Source organism: Capricornis sumatraensis, chromosome 6, assembly GCF_032405125.1.
Source record: "Capricornis sumatraensis isolate serow.1 chromosome 6, serow.2, whole genome shotgun sequence".
Classification (NCBI taxonomy): Eukaryota; Metazoa; Chordata; class Mammalia; order Artiodactyla; family Bovidae; genus Capricornis; species Capricornis sumatraensis.
Window position 1 is genome coordinate 109937638 of NC_091074.1, and position 21358 is coordinate 109958995.

The following is a 21358-nucleotide window of genomic DNA, read 5'->3' on the forward strand; positions in this document are numbered from 1 at the left end:
GAGTCGGACATGACTGAGCAACTGAACTGAACCGAACTACTGTCATCTAGTGTGTCTCTTACAATGCGTAGGACAGCCTCTAAAAGGCAAAGAATTATCCAGTTGAAATGTCAATAGTGTGGAGGCTAAGAAACCCAGAACAAGATGGCCGTGCACTTTAAGTCAGATAACGTCTAGAATCTCTAAAAGTTTAGTTTACTTTTGGAAAGGCAGAATGGGGTTATCGAGACCCGGCTTTAAAACCCTGGGTACACATCTTGACGTTGAAAACCAGACCGCATGAGAGCTAGATTACCAACCTCAGCCGCTGAGGTCGTGATGCCTTAAAAACTGCATGGGAAGGGGACAGTAGAGCGCTATGCACACACTGGTTAAGTGCACCTCAGAGACAGAGACATCCTTTAGGTCTGTCAGACTGAGAACAAACCCAGTTCTGTGGGACTAGGAACAAATTTCCAGAACTACCGGAAGCGGCCGGGCTGTTGAGGCGTCCTTTTCCCCTAGCAACGGTCGTGAAGGAAGTGGTTGCGGCCGCCGCGCCCGGTGCGCCTGCGCCGAGGCGCCGCGTGCTGACGTGGAGCTGAGCCCGGGCCGCCGAGTAGGGCGCAACGCGGAGTGCCGGGGTGCGGCTGGGCTCTCGGAGCCGTGGCCCAGCCGGGATGGCGATCCCGTTCGCTCCGAGCCGGGGAGCCGGGGCTGCCAACCTACGCTGGTTAGTGCTGCTGCCGCCCCTGCTGCTCGCGCTGCTGCTCGCGCGGCCCGCGGCAGCCCTGGTGGAGGGACTCTACTGCGGCACGCGGGACTGCTACGAAGTGCTGGGCGTGAGCCGCACGGCCAGCAAGGCGGAGATCGCTCGGGCCTACCGCCAGCTGGCCCGGCGCTACCACCCCGACCGCTACCGGCCCGAGCCTGGCGAGGAGGGCCCGGGACGGACGCCGCAGAGCGCCGAGGAGGCCTTCCTGCTGGTGGCCACTGCCTACGAGACTCTCAAGGTAAGCCTGGGGGGTGCGAGGACCTGCCAGGGAAGCGCGCGGCGCGACCCCGTTGTCACCTGGCCGGTGAAGCGAGGCTCCCTGTGATTCCGGCGCCCTGCTCGACCGCGTCTATCATCACTAGGATGCTCGGGCTTTCCCAAGTGAGGGAGCCCACATGGCCCATTGACGAAGATGGGATCCCCCTCAGTCTTGGGGAGTAGCTAGCCCCCTACTTTTTGTGGCTTTCTTCGGTATGCAAAAGGCATTTTCAGCTCACACTTGGAAAGCAGGGTGATTATTCTTACCGAGGTCTGTGATAGAACACTGGAAAATCTCCAATGACAGTGCGACCGCCCCAATCTGACATGACAGAAACTTGGTTTCGGGGGATGGTATTAATTGTGACATTCAGCTTGGGCAAAAACACTGAGAACACCAGGTGTTTGACTTTTGCCTCTGACACCCCCATGTGACCTTGGATAGTGACTTAATATGTCAGAGTACCTGTTTCTTCATATGCAGGATTATGGCCATGAAACCTGCGCAGAAGGTTATTTTGAGGATTAAATGATCAATGGAAAACCTCCTATATAGGAGATGTAATTTGGTGCTTAATGACTTGAGTTTCAAGACTCTGAGAATTTCTAGTAGGAAATATTTTGTGAATATTTTTGTAGTTATTTAACAAAGGATTTATTGAGTCCTATGCAAATAGGGAGGGCTTCCCTCCTAGCTCAGTCAGTAAAGAATCTGCCTGCAATGCAGGAGACCCAGGTTCAATCCCTGGGTTGGGAAGATCCCCTGGAGAAGGAAATGACAACCCACTCCAGTATCCTTGCCTGGAAAATCCCATGGACAGAGGAGCCTGGTGGGCTGCAGTCCATGGGGTTGCAAAGAGTCGGGTATGACTGAGCGACTAACACACTTATGGGGTTGGGGAGATTTAGTCTGATCCTGTTTTCTACTGCAGCAAAAAGCAAACTATAAGAAATCACAAAGTACGAATCATAGTTGGTGTGTTACTGTTTCAGGGGTCTCTTCATGCTAATACAACAGCAGTTGCAGTTATACTGTATTTTTTTCTATTTTTTCTTTCTTTTTGAGGCACAGTTTTTCATGTTGTTGTATGGTCTGCTTTTAACAACTACTTTGAGTGGGGATAGTATAATTCAACTGTGAATTATCTTTCCAGATAAGATTTCTAGGGCTGAAAATTCTGAGTCAAGGAGTTTATGGCTTGCTTTCCAGAGCAGTTCAGATAATATAGAGCCATAAAATGCACCAAATTTGTACCAGCATTGGTGAGATTGCAGTTTTCACTGGCAGTTACCTGAGGAATGGGTGGGAGTTTGAGAAAGTGCTGTGGCCACAGGCAACCAAGAGGGCTTGGTTGTCTATTATTTAGGTTAAAGAGTGAGTAAGGAAAGACTGCCGAAAGATGGGGAAATTTTTCATCCAAGGCAGCCCGGCACCTGAAACTCCAGTCTGTTTTCTTCAGTGAGGAAAGAGAGCGGTCCAACAAGCAGCCAGAGCGCCTGCCACTGCGCCTCCAAAGCCCTCGTAGCAGAGAAGAGAGCACTGGGCAGGTGAAGAACCTCCGGAAGAGAGGCAGCAGAAACACTGGCAACTCTCGCCTTCTGCTGGGGTTGGAGATGAGTAGATTTGGTGTGAAAAGGGTGAGCGTAATGTTAACAACTTTGAAAACAAACGCCAAGAGATAGAGACGGTACAGAAAATCTGGCCGGGGGGTGGGGGTGGGGGAGCTCGCAGGACTCTTGACTGTTCTTGCTGTTTCCTCGAAGCGACCAATGCAGGGGCTGAGCTGGTGGCTGTGTCACGGTTGCCTCTCAGTGTTTCTGCAAGTTTAGCACTGATTCGCCAGCTGATGAAGAGCTCGAGGAAATAATTTGTCCACTCAAGAACAAGGAACGTTGAGGCAGTTAAAAAGGAGTAATGTCTGGAGAAAGGTGCACTGTTCCTCTTGATTGGGACAGGCTTGTGGTAGCTGCAGATGCCTCCAAACAGGGAACTAGAATTAGAATTGTGGTGCTGGAGTGAGTGAGAGAGTGTTCTATAGTTTCCCCAACCCTACTCATTATTACTCAGGAGAACGGAAATTACTGTGAGAGAAAAGGGCTGTCTGGACTTAGTTCGGACCCTTGCTGAGCTCTGTGAAAACTTCCATGTTAATTTTATAGAGATAGATATGGATTCCACTTGCAACTGGAACACCTCCAGAAACTTTAAAATAAAAAAAAACTTCATTGCAGATGCCCTCTCCTGGAATAAGGAAGAGGACTTTGTCTTGCTGTGTGTGCAAGCAGGTATTAAAAACAAATAGGGTGGTCTGATTTTATTGCTGTCATAACAGAGAATTGTGAGAAAGTTGTCAGAAGCTACAATTTCTGGAGTATGCAGTGATCTGATCAACTGGGGTCATCCCCTCTAGGCAACAGTGTGTGGTACGACATGCATGTTCAGTCGTGTCCGACTCTTTGTGACCCCATGAACTGTAGCCCACCAGGCTCCTGTATCCATGGAATTTCCCAGGCAAGAATACTGGAGTGGGTTGCCATTTCCTACTCAAGGGGATCTTCCGGGCCCAGGGATTGAACCCGGTTCTCCTGCATTGGCAGGCGGATTCTTGACCACTGCGCTGCCTGGGAAGCCCGAGGCAACAGAGGTGTAACCGCTGTTACATCTGTTATATCTGATATCTGTTATGTGTCAGCCACTGTTAATCTGTTATATGTTGCACCTGGATTATATTCACAGCCTGGAAGGAGGGCTAAGAGGTCCATCTGTCTTTTACTTTGAGTAGGTCAGACAAAACAGTGGGAGAAGTTGATGAGTTCAGAGGCTCTGGAATAAAGATAACCACAGACACCTGCCTGGAATTCCATATATCACCTCATGGGGGCAGCACTGCTGACTTGGGACCACTTTTCCTTTCTATTTGCTCTTTCTGATACGCACTATATATTTCTCCATAAAGACTAGCAGTAAACCCTGTGAGCGTGGAAAAGGAGGGAGGATCTTGGTAGGGCCTTCGGAAGACTGTGTTCTCCTTCACAGCCATGTTCAGTTATTGCCGGCATATAGCGGGAAAAGTTGATTCTGTATTTCCTTTGTAGAATGCTCAGGTAGATTCCATCTCTGGAATAGTATGTGACAGAAATTGTTTCTTTTGTGAAATCCAAAATTACTCAGTTGTAAATTCACTGGAGCCAGGAGCCTTTTTTTTTCCTCTCCCCCATAATTTTTTGATAACCTCCCTAATTTCTAATTCTTGGTGTGTTCAAGCCTCTTAATTTTTTTTGAACATAAATAAGAAGCTATATTATATCCTCACTGTAACCTTACAGTGGTGTTCCATTAAAACTTGTAACAACCAAGCATCTCTGACTCACCAAAATGAGAATTATATTTGTGTAAGGTATAGTGGGTTTATGACTCTGAAGTTAGTTTTGGTTGAATAAACACCTCTTTGAGAGAGTTGTTTTAGATGAAGATTGTTTAAAAAAGTGATACTAATGTGATTTAAATGTAGTTGGTCAGACAAGGAGATATTATCACAATTGGTCATTGTTTTTATAGCAACAGAGATTCTTCCTGTGAATAGACAGAATGGAAAAAAAAAAAAAACAGAAAAAAGATGGTAATAATGGAGGGCAAAGGGAACTTGCCAGATGCTTTTACCAAGTCATGCTTAGTTCATGTTCTCAAATAACTTAAACTTCCAGATCTCAGCAGGGCTTGAAACCATTGTGATTTCACACGCTGCTTTATATTTGTTTCATAACATGAGTTAGGATGATGAAATAACTATTTAGTGTGTTTGACTACTGGGGATTCAGGGGACTCATGGACTTTGGAAGTTAAGTAAACAGACTCTCACTGTGTCAACATTGGATCTTTTTATGTGGATATAGCACTTATCACACTGCACTGTAAATGCTGCGTAGCCCATCTCCCCTCTCCACTAAACCTTATTTTTGCATATATATCTGCGGCAACTAGCACAGTGTCTGGCACATAGATAATGAAAGTTTGTTGAATACATGCTCCCATCTGGAGATAGATTCAGATAGGATGACAATTGAAAGTGGACTTCTGGTGTTTTGACATGGGTATATGAAGCCTACTTTGACATTTTACCCCAAATTAACTGTAGTTTGAAAGAGTGGTACAGATAAAATAAATTGGATAGGTATGAATGAAAAATTCCTATGTGAGAGAAAAATCACATTTCTATTTTTAAGGAGAAATTATTTTCTCAGGGTTTTAAAGTGGGAACATTAATTCTGTATTTACACAAGAATTGGATGAGCTAGATAAAATGAGAAGGCTGGCATAGAAGTGAACAGGTGAGGAAACAGGTGGTAAGGAAGGATGCACTTATAAAACCTGTCATTGGTAGACAGTGGTAGAGTTTGATAGCATTTTGTAAGATCACAAGAGAAGAACACAGAAAAGGCCTTGGAGGTATTGCTGGCGTGCAGGTTATCTGATACGTTGAAGGCATGTGTAGAGAGTACCTTCTGCTTCAGCCTTGTCTTGGCAGGGAAGTCGCAGGAACATTTCAGTTTCTCTTTATCGGTCTGGTTGATGTGGCAGGACTTTCGCAGTTAAGAATGATTTGGCAACAGGGGCGTTCTGAACTTCTGTTATGTCACTGTTTATCGTTCTGCCTTTGTATATTCTCTTAATCAGCCCTGTCTCCTAGCCGGTACTGACGTATGTCTGAAGGAGGAGACCATAGCAATGAGAAAGGCACAGTTCCTGCCTTTAAGCTTCCAGTATAGTAAGGAGACACATGCTTATTGTTCAGTTATTATTTGTTTAAGTTATATAATTTAAGTTGTGTAGATTATATTGCAACACTGAGCAGGCACAATTATTTCTTCGTGGAGCACTGGCACTGGAGAAGAATGTCCTCTTTGATCTGGATCTAGAACAGTCACCACGGTTGACTGTGAAGGGACATTTCTGGTAGAGAAAATTCTCAATCAACGAAAACATGGAGTTGTGAGTGTGCAGGGCTTGTTCCAGCAGTGAGATGTACCATCACTTTTATGCTTTTCCCAGGGACTCTGTTTTGGAGGAAGAAAATTAGCCACACTTACTGGTATTACTGTCCAATTGGTGTTATTATTTTTTCTTTTTCAGCTTTGATCCACATTTTAATCAGACATTCATAATAAATGTGTATCCATAAAAATAATAGAAATGATATGAATTTGTATTACAGTTGTGATGCTGATAAACAGCCAAGTTAAGTAAGCTTGATAGCAGATAGATTTCATTTCATACAAACTCTGATTTGTCACAACTCCATGTAACACTTATAAATATGGGGGCGCTTTAACCCACTCCAGTACTCTTGCCTGGAGAATCCCATGGACGGAGGAGCCTGGTAGGCTACAGTCTACGGGGTCGCTAAGAGTCGGACACAACTGAGCAACTTCACTTTCACTTTCTGGGTTTAGCGGGAAAGATGACGTGTTGAACAGTTCTGCCACTGGCCCAGAAGGATGTGGTACATTTCGTGCCACATTTGCCATTTCTGCTCTAAACCCATAAGTGTTGTTTACTTTTCACTCATCCCTTAATGTCACCTACTCAGTTCAGTTCAGTCGCTCAGTCGTGTCGGACTCTTTGCGACCCCATGAATCACAGCAGCCAGGCCTCCCTGTCCATCACCAACTCCTGGAGTTCACTCAGACTCACGTCCATCGAGTCAGTGATGCCATCCAGCCATTTCATCCTCTGTCGTCCCCTTCTCCTCCGGCCCCCAATCCCTCCCAGCTGTTACTCCCTGCTTATGGCCAAGGTTGATTAAACACCAGATGTGTTTAATTCTAGTGCTGTGACTCCCTGACACATGATGTTATCAACAACCCATCAGAGCTTTTGAATAACACAAAAACTAGTTGATGTAATTCTAGGCAGAAACTAAGCACTTGACATGTTAATTTTGCTTGTGTAGTTTTATCATAGGTAAATGGAATATTTTGAGATATTCACAGCACAAAGACCCTTAGTGTGCTTTTAGAGATTGTAGGGATCTACTGTTTCTAGGTTAGAAGCCTCTCAGGTGCATGGTAGGGAGAATGTTTCAGGAGACTGGAAGTAGTTTGGGGTGGCCCCTTTAAACTGTTCAGGTGTGTTGAGCTTTATGTATTGGCGAGTTACCAGATGTTTGAAAGTGGGATAAGTAACACAAGTCTGATGTTTGTTTCAGAAAGAAAGTTCTGGGAACAAGATTGAGGATGGCTTGGGGAAGGCAGGAAGCTTTTCTTGACTGAAGTCATTTTACTTCCACCTTAGTCTTCTGGAATCTCACCATTCCTCTTTGATAACTTGGGAATCTCTTAACTGGTTCAGCTCTCATTCCTTGAAACTATGGTCACATTTTTCTGCTTTCTTCACCAATGGCTGTCCTTACTTGCTTATACCCCATCATTTAAACTGTCACAGACTGACGTGTGCATCAGCACACATCCTGGAACTGTTCTTCCCAAGGTGAATAGTGATGGCTAAGCCTCAGATCAGAGGGCTTCTCTCCCTTTTGGAACTATTTGTGGCATCGGATGGCCACCAAGTAGTTCTTTAAGCTGCTGTCCCTTGACTGCCTTGATGTAATTCTCTCCCTTTGCTCTGAGCTTTCTAGCCATTTCTTTCAGTCTGTATGGCCTTCTTTTTCCTCTGCCTTCACCTTAAACATTGCATTTCCTTAGAGTCTTATCCTTTGGGTATTCTTTCCTTTTTATTTTCTAAGCTCTTCCTGATGAAACTCAACAACATCCATGACAGTCTTGAAATTTGTGCATTCTCTGGGTTCATATTTTTAAATTGTCTCTCATTTGTAGCACAGGTACCCAAAATCAAACATGAAACCAATTCTCTTATCTTTGTTAAAAGCATAAATTTTAAAAGACTCTCATACAAAATGAACATGTGTCAAAGATTTTATTTAGCTCTTTAATTAATGCAGGAACCAATAAGATATTAAAGTGAAAGTCTCTCGGTCTTATGCAGCTCTTTTCAACCCCGTGGAATAGTCCATGGAATTCTCCAAGCCAGAATACTGGAGTGGGTAGCCGTTCCCTTCTCCAGGGGATCTTTCCAACCCAGGGATGGAACCCAGGTCTCCTGCATTGCAGGCGGTTTCTTTACCAGATGAGCCCCAAGAGAAAAAGTGTCACACCCTTTCCAGTCAAGACAAGGAGTGCTGAAATGCCTATAATACTGGTCAGTATGACAAGGCAGTCATCAGTTCTCTTAATTCTACTGGACACAGTTTGTGTGAATAAGAATTATTGCATTACCCCCAGTTTTCCACAAGTTAATTTTTTTCCTACAAAGTTAAAGTAGACTTTTCAAAAATAAATAAAAGCATGCCCCGCCTACAGGAATAGGTAATCCCTGGAGACCCCAGGCATTGAAAAGCTGGCCCATTTCAAAATCTTCCAGTTTCCCTTGCACCTTCTCCACGCCTGATGCCCTCTTCCTTTATTCTTAGAATAACACGGTTCACAGAGTGACTATAATTAGAAACATCACTGTTCTCCACGTGATTGATTCCTGTACCCCTTTAATCACTAGAAGTCTAATTTTTCTACTTCTTAGTCTCTGAAATCTGTTTTCCCCTCATTCCATTCTTTATGATACTGTCAGAGTTATCCTCCAAAAATACACGCTTACAGTGCTGTTAGTCTCATACTTGAAAGCCATTTTATGTTCGGATAGCGCAGGCCGTTCACACTCTAACACGTGAGCCTGGCGTGTACGCGCCCCTGCAGTTCTTGTCGAACCTGTCTTCCTGGCCGCATCTGCTCCTCCTTTCTTCCCTAAACTTCCCGAGTGCCGAAGCTCCACCAAATCTATTCTGTCCACTCTGCTTCTGTACCTTAACACTTGCTGCTCCCTTTGCCTGGAACAGATTTTGCTGCGTCTTACTTGCTTTTCAAGATTGAGCACCCATTTCATGCCTTCTGTGAACCCTATTACCAGTGGTCTCAGGCAGAGAAGTCAGTGCTTAGTCCACGGCTTTTCTTGCTTGCTAGATTCTTCCTGTACATGGGGGAGCCCTTGAGGCCAGGACTTTTGTTTGTCTTTTTATCCCCCTTTGTGTTCAGCGCATGGCTTAAATGCCTTGCATAACTATTTGCTGAGCTGAAAATAACTAAGGTTTTTTTAAGCTCAGGTAACCAAATAGATGGTTAACAAACTGAAACACAGGAACAGATCTGGACTATGCTTAACTTGAGATATTTATGTTACATTTAGGAAATGTTCAGGAGATATCTCAAAATAAGAGGAGCAGGAAAAACAGATCTGAGTGTCACTCAGATACCGCAAATGGTGAAAGTTGCTGTGAGCGCATGCAGACTGAGAAAAGATGTTTAAGAGGATAGTTGCCTGAGTGGCTGCTGGACAGGGAACAGGAAGAGAAATGGAAACTCGGAACAGTTAACTTTCTTCCTCTTTAGTAGGATGTAATAGTCTGGAAGAAAAATCAGGTGTTTGTTTTTTTTTTTTTTAAAGGATCATTTGTGTGTAAATTTCTTTCAAAAATAGGATGAATATATATATTTTTAAGAACAAACTATTACTGTATTTTCATATATTATTGATTCTTGGCCTTTACCATCCTAAATGGTTTCTATTGTGTAATCAAAAATTTTTAATATGAAACTGGTTGCAATATCAAATTATTGCAGTTTACATCTGTTGAGATCAAACAATTCATTATTTCTTTCAAGGACAAGAACATAATATATTTTTGCCTCTGGGGAGGGGGGAATGATCATTTTCACAAGAGAAGGAAGGATTCAGTACTTTCTTTGCTTGTGGGTTTCCTCTTATTCACTTTTGATCTAGATATTGGTGGTTATGTTCCAGTCCTCCTGCATATGCCCAAGAGGATTGGGAGTGGAGTGAACATCAGCAGAAGCGCCATTTTTTCCTGTAGAGATTAGAGACAAGGAGCTTATTGCCCTGCTTGTCAAGGCTCAGGACAGAGAGGAGGAAGAAACGAGTATAAAGGTTTTGGCTTTGGAAAGAAGCTGGAATCTCCTGACCCTGGGACTTTAAGATCCACAAAATTGCTGAAAGAAAAAGTACTACCTTATTGAAAGGTAAGATATTACACTGTTTTAAGGTTTAAGCTCTTATAGCCATATTAGCATATCTTCATAAGCTATAAAATCAAGCAGTCATTTCTGCCAAGCCCAGGTTTTTGTGATAACCCATCCTACCTTCATGGTGAGGTGGAGACCTGGGTTGCTGGGGAGATGTCTGCAGTGAGGGAGAGCCTTTACAAAATTTCATTCAGTTTTGAAATGATATTTATTGAATGCCAGGCACTGTGCTAGGCCTTGGATATTCAGAGATTAATGGATCACCCTACCTGCCTTCTAAAAGTTTTCATTCAAGGCAAAGAAAAAAACCCTGGTGATTACAATGTGATAAGTGCTATAATAAATAGGTAATAAGTGTAGTAAGAGTGGTCTGAATCTGTCTAGTATTGTTTACGTCCTCAGGGTTAATGGAAGCTCATGAGGTTGGATAAAAGGGAAGCACATTTGAGTTAAAGTGAATCATCTGTTCAGACATAGATATAAAAGAGCATGTTATACTTAAGATGAACACACCAAATTCCAGAAGTTGCTATTTAATGTTTGCTGTAGGCAAAAGAAGAGAGAGTGATGAGATGTTGCTAAGTAGGTAAATTTAGGCCAGTTATGGAGGCCTTGTTGCATGCCAGGGAAAACTGAACTTACCTTACTAGCCACTGGGAAGCACTGGAGATAACAAACGAACAAACAGTGAGTCTACTTAGGTCCCAAGACGGGTAGGAGAAAAAATAGATACATGATATTAAAATACGAATGGACATGAAACTCTTTAATTGGGTCCCAGTCTGTCTTTTCTTTTTTCCTAATATTCCTGGTGTCCTGTGTTCTTATTAGGTTGATTCTAAACTTAGTAGGTTACTGAAGAGTAGGACTTTGACTTAGATTGTTGAGACTCCCTAACTCTTCAATTTGTGCCAACCTTGAAACAGCCTTGTAAAGTGTATTAGGCATGGCTCAGCCTAAAATCCATTTTCTTCATTCTGGAGAGAAAGCTATAAACCCAGTAAAGAAAGAAGATTGTGGCTGAATAAATGCTGTAACAAGAGGAACGCAGGCCTTCTTGTCTCTAATCATGACCAAAACAGGGTCATGAAGTTATGGGCCCCAAGGAAAAGAAAACCATTCTAAGAGAAGTCAGGCTTGACCCTGAAACCATTTACAGGGATGAGGTAGTTTGAGGACTCATTATAGAGGGACCTCAATAGACCCCACAGGCTCTGGTGACAGTAGAGAGGCCAGACATAAGGTATAAATTTTGAAGTTGCTGGTGCTGGAGCATTAGATGACCATCCTGTTAATGAAGCTCTGGGCTTGATGAAGTCACAGATCTAGGGACCAGTGAGAAGATAGTGACTCAGGGGTAAGACACGGGTGAAATGCTTAAAGAAGGATATCTGCATCCCATGGATTATGACCTTTACTAAGATAAGAGAACAGAGAAAAGAGCATAGCCACCAGACGCAAGGTGTCCACAGAGCGCATTTCAGTGGCACTCAGATCTCGCTGGATGCTGCAGCCAGGGGGAGTGCAGACAGTCAGACCCGGCTGAGGGCTCTGCCGAGATAAGGATGCTGGAGGACTGTAGGAGCCTCACCTCGGGGACAGTTAGTTTCAGAACTTTTCACCTAGTTGGAGCAAGGAGAAGAATCATGTTTGAACAAATACATTTCAAAAAGCATCTGCCAAGGCTGGGAGGCTGAGTTTAAAAGGCAATAATTTCAGGCCAGAAACAGCATACCTATAAAATTAGTCCAAAAAGCAAAAAAACAGGAGGGAGGATGGAAAAATTCTCAAAAGGTGTCCTGAAGTACTCAAAATGAGGTACATCAGATAGGCTTTGGTCTTCAGAGCTATCTGTATGACCTGTAACGTTTTACCCTCTTTGGGTTAGAAGCTCTAGAATATGGTGATGGCTTACAGAGGAATAATGGACTGACAGTTGAGGCGTGTGGTGTGCGGCTCGCAGGGTCTCAGTTCCCTGACAAGGGATTGAACCTGGGCGGTCGCAGTGAAAGCCTGGCATAGGATCACTAGGCCACCAGGGAACCCCTGAGAAAATCTTTTCTGATGAAAGAGAATGTTCAAGAAGTGAATTTGAAAATTCACTGAGCTCAGCTTTCCTTATATAACAGACGATTCTCATATCGGCTCTCCATATAGTGCCATGGAATAGACTTTAAATATATTTACATTTAATTATACTAGATACTAGTTCATCTAGCTTCAAATTCTAGTCAGAGATAAAAAATATTTTGAATGTAATGAATGTAAGAACTGTTACCGAGAGTGTGCTCATTCAAATTCAGAATTCTTTTCTTTTTTTTCCAGATTCAGAATTCTTCATAGGAAATATATAATGATTTTAATGGGTACAGGAAAGATTTTGTCATTAGCAAACTTTTTATTTTAAATCTAAGAAACTGCATATTGGAGGACTCAGGAGGAGGCCTTGAACAGATCCAAGCGCCTCTGTGGTTACAAAGAACTAAACGTAGATTTTGAAATGGTTTTGCTAATAATCTGCAGCTTTATGAATGTTGAATAATTAATTTATCATAGAAATCCTCTAGGTTTAAAAAAGATTTTTGTTTTCATAATGGTTTCTGTTGTACTCAGTTACAGATAAAAGAATTTGCTGTGGCTTTAGTGTTTAACATTTTTTCTGGAAACAAGACAAGCTGAAAAACAGGTTTTTGTGGGATTAAAAAAAAGCAAATCATAATTTAATAGCTTTTTAACCTATGTAACTCAGTAAAAGATTGGCATATGTACCCGTTAGAAACTGATTAAAATTACAGAAGGTTTTAAAAAATGTTTATTTGTAAACATTTGAGCAGCATTTCAGAAGGCTATAATTTTTTCAGCATGTTTACACAATTAAGAAAGAGCTATATATTACTTTATGAACTGGGCTGTGAAAACGTGTTATGATAGTAAAGGAGTACATATTTTTAACATGTTTTTGTATGATATATGTCATTTGATATCCAAAACAGCCCTGTAAAATTAGTAGGGGAGCTATTAATATCTCTGTTTTACAAGTGGAGAAGAGTGAGGCTCAGAGAGGCTAAAATTTTTGCCTAAAGTCGCAGAGGTAGATTTTGACCATTCTACTCCATCAATGTTTCAGTGTTTCCTTGAGATGAACATAATTCAGTTTTGAGGGCATAGACTGGTTTTGTCCGTTTTTTTGTTATCTTAGTCTTTCAGAAGAAAACCTCCTATACAAGGCTGGGAAATGATTGTGAATATATACAACAGAAATAAACATTCTGTTTTCTATCAACAGTGACTGAGAGTAGGTGTCAGCATGCTCTTAAAGTATAAGAACAAATCTATATCCTTATTAGCACCACAGCACTGGCTATAATAAGCATAGTTCATTGCTATTGAAGTGTTTTTATTTTTTCCAGGAGGCCTAATCGTACTCAAGAATTTGAGGAAAAATCTAAATTTTGCTTTATACCTAATATTAAAGTTCTGGAAACAAATTTGTGTGTGCCTTTGAGGAATTATGGAAAATTTTTTGGACAATTTGTCCTTTTACTCAGATTGACTATATAATTCTAAAATTCTAGGTTTGACTTCAACAGATTATTAACTAAGGCCACTTAATGAGCTGTCATATGAGACTGGGTGTCTTGTTATTTTTACTTTATAGGATGAAGAAACTCGAAAAGATTATGATTACATGCTGGATCACCCAGAGGAGTACTACAGGCACTACTACCACTACTACAGCAGGCGCTTAGCCCCCAAAGTGGACGTGAGAGTTGTGGTTTTGGTCAGCGTGTGCGCCATTTCAGTATTTCAGGTGTGTATTGATGGATGTGTGTATCCATGTGCGTGTGAAGGAGTGCACATTGCCTAGTGCTGGTCATTAAAACTGAACTAGAAGTATGCTTTTGTGCAGTTTCACTTCCATTTCAGATTAATTTTTTATGTTAGAAAAATATTTAATCAGTTGATAGTATTGGAATCTTTGATGGCAGGAAATCTAAGAAATTGTGCATGTCATTATATAACTACTGAAACTAATTACCAAACAAAAAACCCAGATCTCTTCCTCATTCAGTTCAGTTCAGTTCAGTTCAGTCACTCAGTCGTGTCCGACTCTTTGCGACCCCATGAACTGCAGCACGCCAGGCCTCCCTGTCCATCACCAACTCCTGGAGTTCACTCAGACTCACGTCCATCGAGTCAGTGATGCCATCCAGCCATCTCATCCTCAGTCGTCCCCTTCTCCTCCTGCCCCCAATCCCTCCCAGCACCAGAGTCTTTTCCAATGAGTCAACTGTTCGCATGAGGTGGCCAAAGTACTGGAGTTTCAGCTTTAGCATCATTCCTTCCAAAGAAATCCCAGGGCTGATCTCCTTCAGAATGGACTGGTTGGATCTCCTTGCATTGCCCGCTCTATATTTTCCATATAACAGCCAGAGTGAATGTCAACTAGATCCATATGATTTACTGGTGACCCTTGAACAGCGTGGGTTTGAATTATACTGGGTCCACTTATACTTGGATTCTTTTCACCAGTTGCGGTCCTGTGTTACAGTACCACACAGTTGAGGTTGGTTGAATTGGAGGATAGGGAGGAACCATGTCTGTGTACAGTTGGCACCTATGGAGGGCCAACTATGAGTTACATGCAGATTTTGCAGAGGATGGGGTCCCCTCGTGTTGGTTCAAGGACCAAACTGTACTTTCAGAGGACTTTTCAATGATTTCCCATTAAACTTGGGGAAAAATCCAAATTCCTTAATACGGCCTAACAAGTCCTGGCATCTGCCTACCAAATGCCAGGGGTGTAGTGCTTGCCACCATTGTAACAAAGAAAAATCTCACACATTGCCACATGACAGCTAAGGGCACTACTGCTCCAGTTTAAAAACCCCTGAAATAGAGTAACAGTGCTATAGTAATTTTATGTTGTTTTAATATATCACAGAAATATAAGTTCAGCCTGAAATGAGTTTTCCCTACTATAATTCCTAAACTAACCATACCTATCATATCCTCCTCTAGAGGGGGAAAAAAAAATGTGACTGGAATGAAGCAGTTTGCTAGTTTCAAAATTACTTCTCCATAATTCCCAGAAATGAAATTCAATTTCTATGACAAAAGAATTCCTACTGAAACCAAGATTGTATATTTTAAATGTTTCAGCTTTTGTAGTATTGCCTTTTCAACAGGGAGAGGAAGGGCAATTTTACTTTTCTGTTTTAGATAACATAATACTCTAATCACTTTTTTTTTGCTATTAATAGATTGCTTCTATAATATTTTAGGATACTGGTATAATTGCTGTATTTATTCAGTAAAATAGCTGAAATGTGTGGAGGTACTATATGAGGAGTAGGACTTTTTCTGATAATAAAATCCTTTGTGGTTGAATATATTTAAGAAATAATTTAATGTTTTCCTGCCCAAATAAGTAAAGATTCAAACATACTTGAATCTTTCAGTTCATAATATGATGAACATTACTGTGGTATGTACAGATGGTTTAGGAAATAGATAAATATCATTGCCTGAGTCTATACCCTGTGATTGTTTGAAAGAAACTCCTTACCACGTCGTTTTGCCTTTTGACTCCTCCAGTAAATAGATTACAACTTTAAAGAAAGAAGAGAGATTTCTTAACTGCGATCTAAGGAGGAGTCAAAGATGTGGGATTAACAGGTACAGTGTGATTCCCCTGAGCCATCCTCTGATCTTGGGTGTCTCCTGTGGAGAATCAGTGGCTTTTTGGCTCAGCTGATGACTTATCTGACTTGTCAGTCCTGAAGATTCCCATGTCCACACAGCTATTATTCAACTGTATCTTTAACCTACAGAGTAAGATCTTTGACGTTCCTGTTTTTAATCAAAATGGGTTTTTTGCGGGCAGGATTGTGTTCACCAAGATGAATTTTGGTAATAAAAGTGACCCGTTTTTCTTTGTTAAACATTCTAGTTTTTCAGCTGGTGGAATAGCTATGACAAGACGATCAGCTACCTGGCCACGGTGCCCAAGTACCGTATCCAAGCCATGGAGATCGCCAAGCAGCAGGGGTTACTGAGAAAAGCCAAAGAGAAGGGTAGAAACAAAAAGTCCAAAGAGGAAGTCCGTGACGAGGAGGAGAGCATCATAAAGAACATTATAAAAAGTAAAATAGATATAAAGGGAGGCTATCAGAAGCCCCAGATACGTGACCTTCTCCTGTTTCAGATTCTCTTAGCTCCTTTTCACCTGTGCTCGTATATAGTGTGGTATTGCCGATGGATCTATAATTTTAACATCAAAGGCAAAGAATACGGGGAAGAAGAAAGACTGTATATCATACGTAAATCTATGAAGATGTCAAAGTCTCAGTTTGATAGTCTAGAAGATCATCAGAAAGAGACTTTTCTTAAACGGGAGCTCTGGATAAAGGAAAATTATGAGGTGAGTAATGACTCTGCTGTGATTTTTACTGTTATCTTCCTTACCAACTTAAAACTAAAGGATCACAGAAGTGTGCTCTAATTTCTGAAATTGAAGAGTTCAATATGGATAAAGATCTTTTGTTGACAATATAACCAGTAGTTATAACAATATAACTAGACAGTAAAACTAGTGAGTTTTTAACCTGTAAATTTGTCCTTTTAAAAGATGAACTTCAAATACTTTAATTTACTAATGCTAAACATTTAAAGAATGGTCTAATTTGTTATGTTAAATCGCACTGGGATAGAATGTATGTTTGCAAGGATGTCACCATTTTCTGTTAATTGCACTAACTAAACGTTGATCGTAACATCATATGGAAAACCTGAACTAATTTTATGGCTGACCCAATCAATATATGAAACGTTTTCACTTTTAAGTAGTGTAAGCAGCCCTCTATACAATAAACTGTCATGGAGTGCTATCCTGGGCTGAATTATGGTATTATGTGAAATTATCTTAGGCATTACTTCCTGAAATTTGGAAGTAATGTAATATCTTTCTAAAATTTGATATGGCTGTGAAATTGGTTATGAAAACTTGTCCATTTAACTTTAATTGACATCCACTAAAGATTATAGAAATGAAAGATATTCTTTGTTTTTAACCTCTGTGGTTTATTTAACCTTCTTTGGGAACTTTAAAAATATTTTGAAAAACCAATAATTATCTTTGAAGATAAAAGAAGTTGTAAGTTCAGTTTGGAGACAGAAGTATTTTAAGGTCACTTTGTTCCTTGGTTAGGATCAACATATACTTAAAGTTATCTGTTAAATTTACTGAGTGCCATGTTAAGAAAATTTGTGTTGATTCTTTAATATTGGATGTTAGTTGTAGAGAAGAAATGTTTAAACCCTTTAAACTCACCTTACATATAATTTCAAGGAAGAAAAGAATACATTTCCAGGTTATAGAAATCAGTAGAAAAAAACACTAGTTCTTACATGAGTTGTTCTTTTTTTATTTTTTAATTTAATACTGAATGTTAAAGTGCTTAATTGCTTAGTATTTTTTGGTGCATGGTCTTCAGAAGACAAACCAATACATTCATTGGAAACTTTTACCTAAAATTATATTTGAAACATATAAACATGCTGTCCTTGTTCAGTTGTTGTGTCCAACTCTTTGCACCCCATGGACTGCAGCACACCAGGCCTCCCTGTCATTCACCATCTCCCGGAGTTTGCCCAAGTTCATGTCCATTGAGTCAGTGATGCTATCCAGCCTTCTCATCCCCTGCCGCCCTCTTCTCCTTTTGCCCTCAACCGTTCCCAGCATCAGGGAAACCTGCCATAAAGCTAATGAAAACATTTCTCTTTGGATGTCAAGTCAGTTCATGTTATTTATACTTATAGGTCTACAAACAAGAGCAAGAAGAGGAACTAAAGAAAAGACTGGCAAATGACCCTAGATGGAAAAGATACAGGAGATGGATGAAGAATGAAGGGCCTGGACGGCTGACATTTGTGGATGACTGAAGACTGCTGGGATGCTGCTATGCCAAACCTTAACTGTGATACCATTTTCATAACTGAATTATTTTAGCAGTGTATCGACTGCACCTCAGCAGCAACTAAAATTCCTCAAGAATTAAACAGAATAATGTAGACATTTAAATTTTCCCTTCAAACTTTATACATAAGACATTTATGATTGTTCAGTTTTTATAATCGATTTGTGGATTTTGTCAAAAGACTTGACATGAAGATTTATTAGTTGCCATTTAAAAGTTTTATATCTTTAGTTAAAAATTTGACATGAAAATTTATTAGATACCATTTAAAAATACTACGTGTTAAGTGTTTATTCTTCAAAAGTGTTTCTTTATTCTTTGTTACAGTGATACATTTTTCTGCTTTTGTGACCTCTGATAGTTTCACAGAACGTAATTATAACAGCATTTAATAACATTATTGAGCGTGTCTTTCTAGACACAAACTTCTTCAGCAAAACGAATTCAATTATCACATCATCTTCATGACAGTCATTATAGGATTGAAATAAGTTCAAAATATCTCTCTGGGAGAGTCTTCTGCTGGGCTGTCTTTATACTATCTCCCCCCAGTCATAATATTGTTAATAAGATCAGAAACTCTCCAGGAGAGTGAATGTACCTTCCTGTCCTTGTGGGATGGTCTTGATTACAGTCATTATAAGACTATAACTGTGTTCGCAAACATTTCTCCAGAAGAGGACCTTGTAAGAAGGTCTTTTTGTACCACAGCATTGCTTTCTTAATCCCCCCTTCAATTAAAAGAAAGAAAACAGACAGAGCGGAAGTAGTGTAATGAAAAGTTCATATATTATGAAGTCCTTGATTAGTGAAAAATCCATTTTGTGTGAGCATCTTTACATGAATTTAAACCAGAAAGAAGAGGTGCATGGGTGTGTGCTGTTCTATCAGACAATGAAATGTAAACGTTTTATACGTGTGGAGGTGACAGTAATTCACACATTATTTGACTGAATTGGGTATGATACAGGAGCAGAGTATGGAAATACATTCATGGCAGTCGGTCAGTACTCCTGTTAAAAGATATACCCCAGCCCATCATATTAATAAAATGGTTGCAGTATATCCCAGGTTTGTTGATATGCCATTTTAAGTCAAAGATTAACATACTGCTTTTGTATTGTTTAAGATAAAAGTATAGCATAGTAGATAGGCAGAATCAGTTTCTCCTCAAAGGAAACTAATCCTTTCAAGAGCTCAGACCAAATATCTGACACATACAAAGACGCAGGAGGGGAAAGTTCACCGCACTTGTTAACATAGCAAAAGACCTGAGGTGGATTATTTATTTCTGTGAGTGAGGGCCTCAATTACCTCATTAGAAAATTAGGGGAGCAGTCTGGCTAGATTATCACTAAGGTCCTTTTGCAGCTCTGAAATTATATTTATATTTTTGTAGACTTCAGACGAAAGTGTTTTATGCATCCATCTTTTTTGGGAGGGTGGAGAAGTCACAGCCCTAAATTATAGGAAGCTGTGTTTCAAACCCCAAATGCTCAACTCTTAACCATAGATAAATGCCTTTTAAAGGTGCTGCAGTTGGTCTATAGAGTCAGTAATCCCTGTTTCAGTGAACGTGTTATCATACATTTGACACACAACAGTATTATCCAAGAATGAAAGTGTGTACCATATGTTACGAAGACCAGAAAGAAATCTAGGTACTTGCCCTTCTGTTAAAACTTCAAATAAGTTAATGATTAACTGTATTTTTTTTTAAACCTAGTGATAAGGAAAAATGAAAGGACTGAATGTGTTAGCATTCATAAAGGTTGACTGATGAAAACAGTGTATCTTTGGATATTATTTTGCATATATATGCTAGATTGCTGTTTTTTTTTTGGTCTTTATATAGGAATCTCATTTCTGGAATTGTTCCTGGCAACCTGCTTACTTGGTAAAAGTTTGGTCTGTCTTTTGGAATCATGGCCATTGCATGGGTAAGAGGAAGGGACTCTCCTTCACAGGACTGTGATTCTTCTCTATGCTGCAAAACCCTGGAGGAAAGGAAGGGCAATTAGTTGTATCCCAAGTGTCATTCAAGTATCCTGGGTATCTTTACTGTCTTCTTACACTGCCCATCCCCACCAAAAACCCAACAGCTTCTCCATTTTAGAAACATCTGGAGAAGAATCTTGAGTAGGGGATCCCAGAATCCCACTATAGTTAGAAAATCTTTCTTGAGCTTCATTTTAGAGCTATCACCATTTCCTTTTTACTTGGAATTCAGGAGTTTACAGAGCATAGTTGCTTATTGGTTTCTGTTTATTATCACTTAATGTAATTGAGGTCTGTGCTAAAACTACCTTTAGAGTTACATTCACATCAAATATCCTCATAGCAGATTCCAAAACTGATCCTTTCTTCATTGGTCTAATTTCTTTATGAATTCCCCAAGTTCTACAAATTGTAGGTTGCAGTTTCATAACACATCTATCAAGTAGGGACCATGCCTAGAATTTTAAACACTACAAGTGGTATATAGAAATTTAAAATATTACATGAAAAAATAGTTCAGTTTACAGAATTGACAACTATTTTAGTACTATTGAATGTATGTTTAGAAAATTGTAGTTTATTTCCTTTGAGATTATTTTTTGGACTGAAAGGGCAGTAAACTTTTTACACCCATGCCTTGGAAATATTTTCCTTGAGTGGAAGCCAACTGCTAAGCTTACGTTCTGCTAATGTTCTAAACCAGTGAATTAGCCCCAAACTGAAAGTTCTGTGGAAATTAAAGAGAAATGGCTTTTATTAGACATTAGTATGAATAGGTCTAGCTACTTAAAAGACTTTGTATTGGACATGGTCTCTGGAGTTATAATTGTGCCCTTGAGGCAGGTAAATGTTGATACCTATATAAAATAGTTGTGTATGGATGAATTATAATTTTATTTACAAAATGTGATACTCTTCACATTTAAATATGTACTAAGGCCAAATCTGAACCTTAATAACTAAATAAAATTTGCTAAAGAAATTAACTTTTCTGGTTTCCTCATCTGTGAAATGAGGGGATCTTTTTAGGGAATTAGGACTTACTCTATAAGCCTTACAATTTACATAGGTTTAGGGTCTTAAGTAGATTAGATGGCTTGCAATTGAGAAATGTTACACATTATTTAAGTAAAAAGCCTACATAATTTGTCATAAACTTAATCAGCTTCTTAAAGGATCAGAGTATCCTTGACAGTTGTGTATATAATGAATGGGTCACATGACTTTAGGTCAGAGACATATGGGATTTCTTACAGACTCC

The 21358-nt window shown here is 40.2% G+C and overlaps 1 protein-coding gene across 1 annotated transcript; it reads left to right on the forward strand.

Annotated features, from left to right (window-relative positions):
* The first annotated feature begins 617 nt into the window (after positions 1-617).
* On the forward strand, positions 618-21023 carry DNAJC25 (DnaJ heat shock protein family (Hsp40) member C25). Its single transcript, XM_068973673.1, has 4 exons — positions 618-992; positions 13779-13931; positions 16074-16544; positions 17942-21023. Exons 1-4 carry the CDS (start codon positions 660-662, stop codon positions 18062-18064), a joined length of 1080 nt encoding a protein of 359 aa, XP_068829774.1. The 5' UTR covers positions 618-659; the 3' UTR covers positions 18065-21023.
* The last annotated feature ends 335 nt before the right edge of the window (positions 21024-21358 follow it).

What these genes read in the sequence shown, in the direction of transcription:
- DNAJC25 (XM_068973673.1), top strand. Translation starts at nt 660, where the DNA reads ATGGCGATCCCGTTCGCTCCGAGCCGGGGAGCCGGGGCTGCCAACCTA. An exon ending in CTGCCTACGAGACTCTCAAG is followed by an intron (nt 993 to 13,778) that starts GTAAGCCTGGGG and finishes TTTACTTTATAG; the next exon opens with GATGAAGAAACTCGAAAAGA. An exon ending in GCGCCATTTCAGTATTTCAG is followed by an intron (nt 13,932 to 16,073) that starts GTGTGTATTGAT and finishes TAAACATTCTAG; the next exon opens with TTTTTCAGCTGGTGGAATAG.